At 37.1% G+C, this 14,324-nt stretch overlaps 2 protein-coding genes across 4 annotated transcripts; both read right to left on the bottom strand.

Annotated features, from left to right (window-relative positions):
* Positions 1-1,288: 1,288 nt before the first annotated feature.
* c18h3orf33 (c18h3orf33 homolog (H. sapiens)) lies at positions 1,289-7,997 on the bottom strand. Of its 2 annotated transcripts, none has more exons than XM_051870579.1 (5): positions 7,838-7,997; positions 7,579-7,638; positions 4,911-5,064; positions 3,353-3,513; positions 1,289-1,684 (listed from the first exon to the last, which is right to left on the bottom strand). In XM_051870579.1, exons 1-5 carry the CDS (start codon positions 7,943-7,945, stop codon positions 1,412-1,414), a joined length of 756 nt encoding a protein of 251 aa, XP_051726539.1. In that variant the 5' UTR covers positions 7,946-7,997; the 3' UTR covers positions 1,289-1,411. The 2 variants fall into 2 exon arrangements, with proteins under 2 accessions (XP_051726539.1, XP_051726538.1); XM_051870578.1 differs by having other exon boundaries at positions 3,353-3,516; positions 7,838-7,972.
* Positions 7,998-8,083: 86 nt separating this feature from the next.
* Positions 8,084-14,324, bottom strand: slc33a1 (solute carrier family 33 member 1). Of its 2 annotated transcripts, none has more exons than XM_051870577.1 (7): positions 14,175-14,324; positions 12,957-13,740; positions 12,037-12,239; positions 11,750-11,934; positions 11,494-11,611; positions 10,181-10,396; positions 8,084-10,101 (listed from the first exon to the last, which is right to left on the bottom strand). In XM_051870577.1, exons 2-7 carry the CDS (start codon positions 13,696-13,698, stop codon positions 9,934-9,936), a joined length of 1,632 nt encoding a protein of 543 aa, XP_051726537.1. In that variant the 5' UTR covers positions 13,699-13,740; positions 14,175-14,324; the 3' UTR covers positions 8,084-9,933. The 2 variants fall into 2 exon arrangements, with proteins under 2 accessions (XP_051726537.1, XP_051726536.1); XM_051870576.1 differs by having other exon boundaries at positions 14,026-14,250.

Genomic DNA, 14,324 nt, shown 5'->3' on the forward strand with positions numbered 1-14,324 from the left:
ATGCAATTCCGACTTCATGACTCGCAATTCCGACTTTATGACTCGCAATTCCGACTTTATATCACCCAATTCTGACTTTAAAACATGCAATTACGACTTTATAACTCGCAATCCTGACTTTATAATTTGCAATTCTGAGAAAAAATGCCATTTTTCCCCCTCACAATTGGACATTATAACACGCAATTGCGAGTTTATTCACAATCCCCACTTTATAATACGCAATTCTGACTTTATATCACACAATTCTGACTTTATAACTTGCAATTACGACTTTATAACTCGCAATCCTGACTTTATAATTCGCAATTCTGACAAAAAATGCCATTTTTTCCCCCTCACAATTGGACATTATAACACGCAATTGCGAGTTTATTCACAATCCCCACTTTATAATACGCAATTCCGACTTTGACTCACAATTCTGACTTTATAACTCACAATTCCGACTATATAACTTGCAATTCTGAGAAAAAGTCAGAATTGTGAGACAAACTTGCGATTGTGAGAAAAAAAAGTCGGAATTGTGAGATAAAAAGTTGCAATTACCTTTTTTATTTTTATTTCATGGCAGAAACAAGCTTCGTATTATATAATAGATGGTTTCAAAGCAGCTTCACGTTAAAAAAACAGGAAAATAACAGTGTTAATGTTGTAAAATTAATGGATTATGAAACAAATTTGATTTTAGATGCAAATTAGCTCTACACAAGGAAAGTGTCATTATTCAGCTCAATGATGTTTTAATTCAGTTCAATAACAGTGTCGATGTTGCAAAGTCGGTGTCAACATCCAGCTCAAATTTTGCTCTCATCCAATAGTGTCAGTGCAGATAAATCGATAAAATTACTAATTATCCATTGTTTTTTAAAACCCAAAAATTAGACAATTTCTTCATTCAAGCACCTTATTTTCCTCTTATAGCCTTCTTTTCCCGTCTCCAAGTCTGAAGGCCTTTAGGACCCTGAGAAGGTGGCACCCCTCATGTTTCTATAGTAATGGGGATCCCTCCTCCTCATTGTCTCCATGGGGGCATCGGTAGACCCCCACTGCCATGTCATCGTGACAAAGCACTCCCCCGTCTCCCCAGGGAAAGAGAAAACCGAGATGGATTTATGGGAGGAGGGAAGAGTACAAAGGCTTTCCGGTTGTCAGGAATATGACGATGGGGTACAACAGTACGAGTGTGAGACAGCATGAATAATGTGATGGATTATTCAACACGGACGGTGTTAAGAACTTCTGTCTTCATGTTGCGTGAAGAGACACAAAGTAATAATAACACATGGAAATTTCTCACATGAAAGTTTAATCGTGCTGCTTCCCTTATCACATTTAGGATAAATATTGTATAAAATACATCAAACCAAACAACTTTTTCACAGTCTATAACCAACCTTTTTGGAATATTTCACTTCTCTTTAGTCCCAGATGTCCATTTGAAGAGTTTCTTAACTGAGCTGACCAGCATATTGTTCCTCAAGACATCAGTAACTCTCTCCCAGCGACTCTCCTCCTTCCACAGGCCTTTCCCTTTCTTCTCTGCTCTGCTCTCGGCCCTCAGTAATCGCTTATAGAGACTCCAGTAGATGCGAGAGTGAGGATCCAGACCCACAAGAGGAGAAGTCCTTGCCAAACCATGCCTCAAAAGTTCCTCATTCACACAAGTGTTAAAGAGTGAGCCCTAGAAAGAAAAACAATGTGATGAAGTGGGTTTGATAATGTGTTTTAAGCACAGTATGACTAATAACTAACAACTGTGACACTTTATAATTCATTTTTAATACATCATGTATTTTATGACAGGATTCCCCCACGTTTTCATCAGTTAGTTATTCATTTTTCCATGGTTTTTCTAGTTGTGTTTATTAATAGATTTTTAACTCCCAGTTGCTCTTCGGTCATTTTTGACAAAAAAAAAAAAGAAGCTTGGTAATTGCGAGTTATAAAGTCGGAATTGCGTGATACAAAGTCGGAGTTGCGTGATATAAATTCACAATTGCGTGACAAAGTCGGAATTGTGAGTTATAAAGTCAAAATTACGTGATATAAAGTCAGAATTGCGAGTTATAAAGTTGGAATTGCATGATACAAAGTCAGAATTGCATGATACAAAGAAACTTGGTAAAGATTTTGGCACTTGCTATGTGAACACAAAAATAAATCATGGACATGATTCGAAAAGGTTAAATGGACCTGAAAAAAGTCACACTTGTACTCCTCATGGTCAAAACTGACCGCATTGGAAATGAATGTAAAACGAATTTCATCTAGTGGAAGCGTTTGGTACTGCGCCCAAACAAAATCTTACTGAAAGCTCATTTTTTCAGATATCAAGCTCAAATTTGGAACACAAACTTGTTTAGATTTATGGATTTGATTTTCTCGCAGTTTTAGAGCAAAACATGTTTTGGAAAATATTTCATATAAAAATTGAAAATAGTATTTTTGTGCATTTTTCATAACAATAACCTTAAAGTTCTGTAACTTTTTAAAGTTCACTTTTTTACTTTTTTCACTTCAGTAATAATCTAAAAGGAGAAAAACTTCAGTCTTTGCTCCAAACCAAACTTAGGTTTGTGCACCAAAGCATTCAAGATTCATTCATTTATATCTATGCTCAAAAAATGGGTAACACGTAATAAATTGATTATAACTACTGCATACATATAATTTAGTACTATAAAATCCCCTAAAAATATCACCATGACTGTTTCTACATCAACCGGAGCATCTAACGGCAGCTGCAGTGATGCAATGACTTTACCAATCAGCGATTGGCTCGTTTATTTAGTAGGCGGGACTTTTTCCACCATATTGCGTGTTGCAATTTTTCCTATTCATAGTAATATATGAGTGCACCGTCTTTCTGTATATAAAGTCTGTGGCCTCAAGATGACTCAAAATGATTTAAAATAAGACCAAAAGCATTAAAATAGGCTAAAACAACTACAAATCAAAGTACTTCTTGTTTTAACTCACCCCTTCAACAGCTTGTTTTCTTTTCTCCCACTGTCCTTAAATAAACTGAATATGTAAGATAGTCTAATTTTATCATTGTTAAATCGTATAACTCTACGGCCATTTTTATAATAAACAATATTCCAGTAATATTCCATTTTTTCCAAATTATGCCAAGCTTTAAAATAAAAAAATAAAAAAACGATCTACTAAATCACAAACAACTGGAAAAATCATGGGGTCTTTGAATATTGTTGTGGGACTTGGAGTTGAAAAGACTGAAAACCACTGAAGTGTCTTTTTTTCCCAGGCATTAAAGCCTCTCATTTGTCAAGCTAACAACTTTCACAGTGACATCTGACTCCGTGCTAATCTGGTAAATCTCACTTACCCTGTTAACTGACACTAGGCAGTGGAGGGTCCCGTTCTGTCGAGCGATCAGTCGGAGCCACACCGTCTCAGCAGGTTTCAGCTGTTGAACGATCCAGTCGTGCCCTTCTGAGGTCATCTCCACTCCGGCCAGACGAACATCCAGGAGGGTCACGGACTGACCTGCTGAAGTCAGGAGGAGTTGTCACCTCTAGCCAACAAACCGCTCTATCAACAAGACTCCATTTCAAAGTGCTTTTACGATGGGAAAATAGTTTACGGAGCCACTATAAAGCAGTGAACCTTCTAAAGAGGAACTATTATGCCTCTTTTCACAAGATGTAATATAAGTCTCTGGTGTCCCCAGAATGTGTCTGTGAAGTTTCAGCTCAAAATACCCCACAGATCATTTATTATAGCTTGTCAAATTTATAGCTGAGCAAAAACACGCCGTTTTTGTGTGTGTCCCTTTAAATGCAAATGAGCTACTGCTCCCGGACCCCTTTCCAGAAGAGGGCGGAGCTTTAACAGCTCGCGCTTCGGTTGCTCAACAACAACAAAGCTGGAAAATCTCACGCAGCCAAAATGAGGATTGTCAGTAACGGTGTTCAGCCTTACATTGTTCAAACCGGAGTCGACACTGATGGAGAGACTCAGGAAGAAGTTACAACTTTTAGAATGAAACTGGACGTTTCTGATAAAGTGGATAAATTTATGTAGTTGCTGTGGAGTTGATTCAACTTATTGACTAGCATGTGCCGTCATGTTAATCTTTTGTGCAAATCCGCCGTAAAATGACGGTGTGGCAACAACATGGCCTCACCCTTCACCCAAGACCTGCTTTCCTGATATGAGTATCAGTCTCTGTGGTATACGGGAGAAAGCTAGACACGTCCATATGGCACAAGCACCGCGAGGTCAAGCTTAACACGGCCATCTGTGAATCACAGTGACATTGACAGATATGATCCCCTTATCTAAACTTCAGGGAGTTGATCTGTGACTGGTGTAGTGTGAGAAAAAGCACATCTAGATCACGTCTAAAACTCATTTTGAAGGCATGGCTGGTCCGTAATAGAATTACACTGACTGCCTCCCTTCACTAACTGGTTTACAGAGGTTAATTCGAAAAGACTGAAACACGATCTTGTGAATGTGCAAATGTTAATAACCCAGCAGCAATTTGATTCAGTTCTGAAACGAGATGAATTTGCATTTTGCAACATTTGGACGACGGGAGAGAAGAATCTTTTATATGCTTCATTGACTGAAGTTAACAGACTAATAATTGAAAGGGCTTCGATTCAAGTTCAAAGACAAATCACTACAACAGCAAGAGAAAAGACAAAACTTCTCTACATTTTCTGACACAGCAGGAAATACACAATTATGAAAAGTGTTTCTAAGAAGAATGGGCTTTTAAAGATTGAGTCAAAATTGAGAGCAGCTGTTCAGATGAACGCAGTGGTCCCTGTGACAGCTGTAAAATAAATGTGCAGGCCTACTGATAGGACATTTAATTAAAGTGAGTGAGGGGGTCTTCCTGAAGGACTGCATGGGGGGGTCATGTGGTTCCTTACGCTTAGTAAAAAGACGACTGAACAAAGGGACATAAATTGGAATGTGTTCCACTTCAAGCCCTTTTTCTGTGATATTTGTCAGTCTTCCTCTGATGCTGACGTTTCTCTCAATGAACCGAGCTGGAATATCAGTGGCAGAGCCAAATTTTGTCATCTGCAGAGCAAATACAGAAAAAAAACATTGATATAATTCCAGGGCATTGGGAGCCTCTGCTGGTGAATGTCATAACTACATCATCACACTGGCAGAAAGCATGTTTAACAACTAACTGTTTCTTTTATATTAAAAAAATAATGTCCGAACTACCTGACAGATAACAGTACATCAGTTGTCATGAGCAGGATTGCCAAGTCTGTTTTCATAAGGAAGAAACAGCTTCTTGGACAAGGAAAAAATTCAGGAATTCACCAGGAATTGATTGGTTCGTTGGATCGTTGTGGTTTGCGATAAAGTGGTGGAGGGATTAAGTCAAAACCCGGAAGACTAATTCTCCACTGGTTCCCTTGAGATTTTCCTATGGGTTGTAGAACAAAACGTCCAAATGTCATCAACTTGTTTACTCATAAATTGAAAAACACCATTATAAAAACCCATGGGAAAATCTCAAGGTAGCCACAAACAGTGCAATAGTCTGGTTCAGGAAGTAAAAACTCCATTCATTTTCTCCATGGGGAAATTGATTTTGAACGATAACTTATAAACCAGCTCTACTGTGAACTACAAGGTTGTTAATCAATGGTATTTGCTTCTGCTGAAGCGGTCAAGCCGCATTATTTGAGCTCATTTTAAAAATAATGTAAGTAAGTAAGTAAATTTTATTTATAAAGCACATTTATACATTGCAGAGCTATCCAAAGTGCTGAACAGAGTGAGGAAACATAAAATGAAATTAAAACAGAGCAAAAAAACAAACAAAACAGACAATAAACAGAAGGAAAATAAAATTTAAATATTAAAATGCTAGGGAGTAGAGATATGTTTTCAATTTTGATTTAAAAATGGTAATCGAAGGTGCAAGGCGGATGTACAAAGGCAATTGGATCCATAGACAGGGGGCGGCAACAGAAAAAACTCTATCTCCCTTAGTTTTTAGACGGGAGCGAGGAATAGATAATAGAGCCCTGTCTGAAGATCTTAAAAGTCTAGAGGATGACAAAGGTAAAAGAAGATCTTTAAGATAAAATGGGGCTTGATCATTAAGAGCTTTAAAAACAGAATTTTAAACTGAATTCTAAAATGGATCGGGAGCCAGTGAAGCGAAGCTAAAATTGGGGTGACATGATCATATTTCTTTGTCCCGGTCAACAACCTTGCAGCTGCATTTTGTACCATCTGGAGGCGTGCAATCCCAGATACAATGAGTTACAGTAATCTAAGCATGAATAATCATGTAAAATAATCGTGTTTAACAGTGGAATTCCTGGTGAAAACTGCATTACCCATGATGCTGTACAGAAAATTACACCAATCAGAGAGTCGGGGAAAAAAAGCAACATGCGCCAAAACAGCTTCTTAGCTCCGCCCACTCCCATGAAGCACTATAAACTTAATGGGTTAGTTCACCCAAAAATGAAAATTCTGTCATTTATTACTCACCCTCATGTCGTTCCACACCCGTAAGACCTTCATTCATCTTCAGAACACAAATTAAGATATTTTTGATGAAATCCAAGAGGTTTATGACTCGTTTACAGAGAGCAATATAAACAACACTTTCAAGTTCCAGAAAGGTACTAAAGACATCGTTAAAATAGTCATGTGACTGCAGTGGTTCTTAATGTTATGAAGAGACGAGAATACTTTTTGTGCGCAAAAACAAAGCAAAAATAACAACTTTATTCAACAATCTCTTCTCTTCCCTGTCATTATCCTTATGCAGGTGACGCATTAAGCACAGTGAATGCTTCCGTGTTTACATCTGAATGCCGGCTCAGTATTGGCCAAAGCTGATCATGTGAGCAGCACGATGCATGCGTGTGATGCTGACGCAGGAGCCGGCCAATAATGAGTTGCCGTTCTGACAGAACCGGGAAGCGCTGGACGTAAACAACGACACAGAAGAGAAGATGATACGTCGTTATTCTTGTTTTGTTTTTGCGCAATATTCTCGTCGCTTCATAAAATTAAGGTTGAACCACTGCAGTCCCAGCGACTGTTTTAACGATGTCTTTAGTACCTTTCTGGACTTTGAAAGTGTTGTTTATATTGCCGTCTATGGACGAGTCATAAACCTCTTCGATTTCATCAAAAATATCTTAATTTGTGTTCTGAAGATGAACGAAGGTCTTACGGGTGTGGAACGACATGAGGGCGAGTAATTAATGACAGAAATTTAATTTTTGGGTGAACTAACCCTTTAACAAGAGCAAGTGGGAGAGGAAGTTATTTTAATTAAATATGAATAATAAGAAAAGACGTGCATTTATAATAAACACTGTAATGTTCCATAAATAGTAAGAATTGTCAAGGAGGGGGGGTTTAAAAGTAGATCAATTCCGAGGGAAAACTACAGACTTAGCAAGCCTGGTCATGATATATAGGCTAAAACTTGTCTCTGTGATCTGTAATTCAAATACAAAACCAGAAAGCATTAGTAACACTTTACTCAAGCACACAGAGACATCTAGACTGTCAGGAACTGCGAAAGAAAAGCGTTTGTGTATTTACCAGTCTGATGCTCCTCGCTATGATCAGAAGACCCGCGAGACCAAGACATGTGCTAATGTTCTGTTAGGGAGCACGGAATTAAATACATGCAAATCACAAGATAACTCAATTAATATAACATTGTGTCCTGCATTAGCAGCTGGCATATATAGCTTGTAGTTGTAGTTCACAAACTCAGTATCTCGATATTTGGGCAGTCATATCTCTAAACTATTAAAATGAAATCACATGACATGTATTGTTCAAATATGCTACTTACCCGGACAATAGTTAAGTTATCGTCAGCGAACTGTGATACAAGCGCAATGACATTTTTGGAGGGTTTATCATCCTCGTTCACGTCTGCAGTATCTGAACCAGACGGCATGTTGTTTATAGAGGAAGAACTACAAAATAAAGCCCCGCCCACTATTAAAGGGTAGCAGCTAGGCCAAAATAGATAGAAGCGTTTTTAGATTTACATACATACAGAACATTTTTATAAAAAGCTTAACTGGATCAAATCTTCATTTTACTTATTTGTATATAAGATATGCCTTTATTGAGTTGTATTTATTTATTTATTTATTTTACATACTTTGGGAATGTTGATAAAAAAAAGTGGAACAGTTACAAGTATTTACAAGTCCAACTACCCTCTCCTCAAACCTCTCTCCCCATTATATGACAAAAAAAAAATGAAAGAATATTTAATGAGCGTTACAAAAACAAATGTATAGCAGTACAGTGCAGTATTTTAAAGGGATAGTTTACTCAAAAGTGAAAATTTTGTCATTCAGACCATGTTGTTTCAAACTTTTGGCTTTCTATTTCCGTGGAACACCATAAGATGATCCTAGTCAGACTGGCAGGTTTGAAATAACACGAAGATGAGCGAATTAATGACAGAATTGTCATTTTTGGGTGAACGATCTTTATAATTTTTCCCTGTTCATTGAGAACCAACTTATAATAAAAGTGCTGGTGATTGTATAATTATCCACGTCAAACAAAAACAGATTTTATTCTGATTTCCGCTCCACAGCTGAAATCTAAGGGTGCATTTACACGACACCGTTTTCAACTAAAATCGGGAAACTTTTTATGTGTTTTCACCATTCATTTACACGACAGCGGCGTTTTGGTGGCCTGAAAACCAAACATTTGAAAACTGGTTTCAAAGTGCATGTTTTTATTTTAAATGATAACGTTGTCGTCTTTGTGTAAACTACAAAACCGCGAATCTGTGGAAACTGTGACGTCTTGCGCATGCGTATAAGTGCTGTTTCTCGTTTCGAAGGGTCTTTCGTAGCTCACTTTTTCCGGCCAAATTCGCCATAAAGAATGGTTACTTTTCTGAAATAAGACATTGTAAAATTGACAGTTATTCCTAGTGAAGCGTAAATTCAGTTTACTGAAATGAAGCAGCGTTTTTGGTCGTTTTCGCGGATCCATGTGAACGAAGATCGTTTTTATAATGTCGTCCGTAACTTACGTGAAAAACGCAAGGGAAAACTCCTGTTTTTAGTACATTGTTGTCGTGTAAACGTACCCTAAATAATTTACAGAAAATCTAATGATTAACTTTGTTGCCATGGATTTTGAAAAGTAACAAAAAATAGTTGGCTTCATGAACAGAAAGTTAAGTCACACACTTTCAAACTGCATTAAAACCACTGGCCATAAAAATACACTGAAAAAAAAAAAAAAAATAATTAAAAATAAGATGAGAAAACGTAAAGTCTCTATCTATATTTTTTTTCCTGGCCTTGCTAAAGTCAGTGATTTATAAACATAAGAGAACACAATGAACTTAATATAAACATTTTCATCTCTGTAACCAATTTCAGTAGTACTACAACCAGTTTCATTCACAATCACGTGATAGTTGATGTCAGTGCTCAATTAGAATCAATTCTTTTTGAGGAAAAAAAAACACAAGCTGAAATGTGAATGTAGCAACTGCTTCATCATTCATGTATGATATCAGAACACTCAAGTTTTGTTTTTTAGAAAAAAACCTGTATCATACTAAAACAGAAATGTGCAAGGCACAGGACCTCAAGTATTTGTAAAACAAATGCTTGATTAAATAGGCAACTGATCAGTGAATGTCATGCTGTTACTCTCATGTATCGTGTATCTCTAGCTGTATAGATGTTCAATTTTGAATCAAAGCTCTGGTTTTTGGGGATAATGGAACGGATATGTTGATAATAATTTAATAATTCAACTATTTTAGTCCTTAAAGAGTTTAAAGCCTGACTACAGGCCTGCTGTAGTGTGACAAAAACAAGCAGTTACTCAGAGGGGGAAAGAGAGGCCAAGGCATGGAGTAACTTAAAAACAAGACACAAAAGAGTCCAATAGAGATTGTTATTTGGTAACCCTGCAATGCCACGAAGAGGGACTCTCTTCTTGTAACCGCTTAATTTTCTTTCCGAAGAAGATCCACCAGCAGAGACCAATCAGAACACACACCACAGACTCCACGTAGTAACCGTCCAATGCCGTCACACACGCGCCACCCTCTCGGACACAGAGCTGAAGACAACATAAGAACAGGTTAAAAAGTAGCCACAGTTAAATATTAGGGGAATAAAAGATGAAATAAAACACTTACCTCTGCTTCTTCAACAGAGCCGCACGTCTGCCCAGAGGCTCCCTGACACTCTTTAGAGGTCAGAGGGTCCACCAGCCACAGAGCGAGAGTGGAGGGCCAGTTCCCTCCTAGATTAGTCACAGTGTTCAGAAGGGTCATGTAGGTGCCACCTATCACAGGGTCACTGACCTTAGCATGGAAGGCCATGCAGGCAACATACATGCTGTATAGTGCCACCTATAGGAGAAAGACATTTTACAATGAATAGAAGCACAAAATCCAACCCCAACTGTGCCGATTTAATTCTAAACGGTCAATTAATCATTTAAATACTATATTATGAAATGGCAGTTTACTTAGTTCTATTTTTTTTATTATTATTATTATTATTACTATTAATATAAATACACTTGTATATTACACACACATTATATGATTCATTTGTGATGCATTTTTATATTGTTTACAATTTATATTATTATACATATATATATATATATATATATATATATATATATACACACACACACTTTTATTTATTTATTTTTATATATTTATTATCTATTATTTATTAGTTTCATTTGAGTTATTATAATGGTTATATTATATAATTATATTATTATAAATATAAATACATTTAAACGTGTATGCGTGTGATTTTTCAAGATATCTTATTTATTTTTTATATATTATTGTTATATATTATTTACATATTATAAGATTATATTATAAATACATTTATATACATATGTAAATACATATATAAATGTGTATATAAAAATATAATGTGTGTGTAATATATATATATATATATATAAACACAGGTTCTCTTTATCATTTCATTTTGTGATGTATTATGTTATTGTATATTAAAATATATATATATATATATATATATATCTATCTATTTATTATTTGTAAATATATTTATCATCATTTCATTTGCGAGTTATTATGTTATTGTTATATTATATGATTATAATATAATTATATTGTAACACTTTACAATAAGGTTTCATTTGTTAACATTTAACTATATTAGTTAACATGAACTAGCAATTAACAATATTTCTACAGCATTTATTTTATTTTATTCATTTATTTACGAATACATGTTTAAAATCATAAATATATAGATGTAAATATGTGTGTGTGTGATTTTCCTTGATATATTGTTATTTTTTATACACATTAAAAAAGCACTTATATTATAGGTTCTCTATTATTTTATTTTTATTTTATTATTATTATTATTTCATTTTGTGATTTATTTCATTATATATTAATGAAATAAATACACACACTATATATATATATATATAATCTGAACTCACCTGATGTAAAGCGTAGCTCAGCAGCACAACAGCGTAATAATACAGTGGAAATCCCTCCTCCTGCCGAACACTCGGGGTCCACCAGACCAGCAGGGCGTACTCTAGACCAATCAACAGCCTTGGAAAAATACAAGCCACATGCATCCTATTACTTTATACACTGCATGTGTTCCCTCTAATGAGGCTGCTCAGTTCCTGTGTAAATCACAGCTCTTAAAGTCAAGAATCAAGGCATGTGTGTGGATTCAGTTTGTACCTGAATGGGAAGGCCTTGTAGAAAACATCGAGTGGACGTGGACCAGCTGTGTATTTACTAATAACCAGAGGCAGCAGGATCTGCAGAGGCACCATGGGAACTGCCAGCAGAGCCAGCTGCTCTTTAGGAACCCCAGCTTCCATTAGCTTTAGCCCCGTCACGGCGTCCGCTGCAGAGAAACCAATCTGAAAGAGACGAAGAGGGATGAATTAGATCAATTTGCATATAATTACAAAGTTACAGCAATTAAAACAGGAAGATGACCAGAGTGAACTAAGTGGCTTTACCTTAGCAGTGAGCAGAAGAGCACAGAAGGTAAAGACAGTGGGCATTTTAATGATGGACAACAAGAGTTTGTAAGTCTCCATAACACCCTGCGTCTCCTCTTTAGGCTTCTTCTTAGTGTGCAGGTGTTTGCTGTTTTCCTTCTTCAGGACAGCAACCAGAGTGGTGGACACCATGAACACAGTCCCCCAGAAGAACAAGAAGTCTGAGACAGAGCAGAACAAAGTACAAAGTATCAGTAAACCTGCATGTCTAGTCACATGATTTCATATATTTAGGCCTGTTTAATACTGAAAAAAGATAAGGTACCATATATATCACAAACACACTACTCATCAAAAGTGTGTGCTCTGAATGTTTCTATTGTAATATATTTTCAAATATATATTATTCCTGTGATCAAAGCTGAATTTTCAGCATCATTACTCCAGTCTATTACTTCATGTATATGTGTGTGTGTGTGTGTGTGTGTGTGTGTGTGTGTGTATATATATATATATAGATATACACACACAAAAACACACATCCATACAAACATGCATGCATACATACACACAAATACATACAAACACACACACAGATTTGTTTTGCTATCTTAGTGAGGACAATGCATAGACTTCCACTGATTTTATATCAGGTCAATGATATTTTCTATCACTTAACTCAAGCCCTACTCCTAAACCTACAGTACCATCACAGACACATGTAACCATCACTAGATTTAAATAAAAACCTCCTTTGGCTGATTATAAACCTTTTTAACTAGTGAGAACCAGTCAATGTCCTCACTAGTGGGGTTGTTAAAGTATTTCACAATGTAAGTGAGGACATTTGACCCTCACAAGTATAGTCAAAACAAGTACACACATACAAACACACACATACATATATACATATAATGAATATAAGTCGTTGAATATACCTGAGAGTGTCACAATGCCCTGTTCCTGTGGCTCAAACCTCAGATACTTGTTGCAGAAATCAGCAGACTCCAGAGCCAGAAACAAAACATTTCCCAGGAAGTATCCCGCCGTCTGACCCACAGAGTTACACGTGGAAGCATAACCCACATTCTCCCTGGACAGCATAGTCAAAGCCCAGCCGTCAACGGCAATATCCTGCGTGGCTGCGAGGAAAGCCAGCATGAAGAAGACCGCGGTCAGAGTGATCACATCCGGCCCCCTCTGTCCATCCGTCTGAAGCATGGAGTCCACCGTGAATGACAGGTACAGCATAAAAAGCCCCAGCAGGTACTGAGTGGGCACTAGCCACGACTTCCTCCTGCCAAACCGCTGCAGGTACAGCGAGTCCACCAGAGGAGCCCACAACAGCTTTAAACTGAAGGGCCAGAAGACAAAGCTGAAATAGGCCTGGTCCTTGTAGCTGACGCTCTTACTCTGCATGATGAGAGGGATGCTCCCGGCCAGGCCTAGAGGAATGCCCTGAAGAACATACAAGAACAATAACAGGGCCACATTGCCTAGTTCTCCTTTGATCCCATTAGACACTTTCGCTTGTCCATCAACCCTGCCTGAGTTTGGAAGAAGAGTCTCCTCATCATCCTCAACTTCTAGCTTGGACTCCCTCGCCCACATATCCGAGTTAGACACCATAGGCTTCCTCTGCCTCCCGTTCTTGTGTGTGATAGATTTAGACAGTTCCATCTTAATCTGCCAGGCATTAATCCAAATATGTCTTCAAAACACCTGAGTGAACAAAAAGCAATGAAAACAGCTGCATTAAGGTGTCTGTGGAACAACTAAACAGAATAGCATCTTATTTGAAGACTATGAAGAAAATATTCATTCCTCTCTGACTTCACATAAAAGATGAAGAAAACAGCTGGTTCTGATTCTTAAAGCTGAATAAACATAACAAATAACATCAGATCAGAGACATTATCTGTGCGAGGTATTCATTAAAAGTGAGTTTAATACTCAAATCGAGCATGAGATGGTAAAGAAGCAGAAAATATACTGATTCATGGTTACCTTGCACTATGATGACATACCACATGACAAGTCAAGACATTAATGAATCAATGAACAAAACGAATGACGGAACAAACACACTGTTCTGTGACTTCAAATGAACAGCACTTTACTGAGACAAACACATGCACGCAAAATGTATAATATACCTAGTGTTTACAAGACGCAGGGAAGCGCGTAAAGTACACCTGACTGCTGAAATGAGAAGGAAGCCGGAGCGGTGCGTCAGTTAAATGTGTCCGCAGTACTTCAGCTGACGTGTCTTACAGCGCCAGTTTTTAGTTCCGCCCGGACGGTTT

Source organism: Ctenopharyngodon idella, chromosome 18 (genome assembly GCF_019924925.1).
Source record: "Ctenopharyngodon idella isolate HZGC_01 chromosome 18, HZGC01, whole genome shotgun sequence".
In the NCBI taxonomy this organism is placed as follows: Eukaryota; Metazoa; Chordata; class Actinopteri; order Cypriniformes; family Xenocyprididae; genus Ctenopharyngodon; species Ctenopharyngodon idella.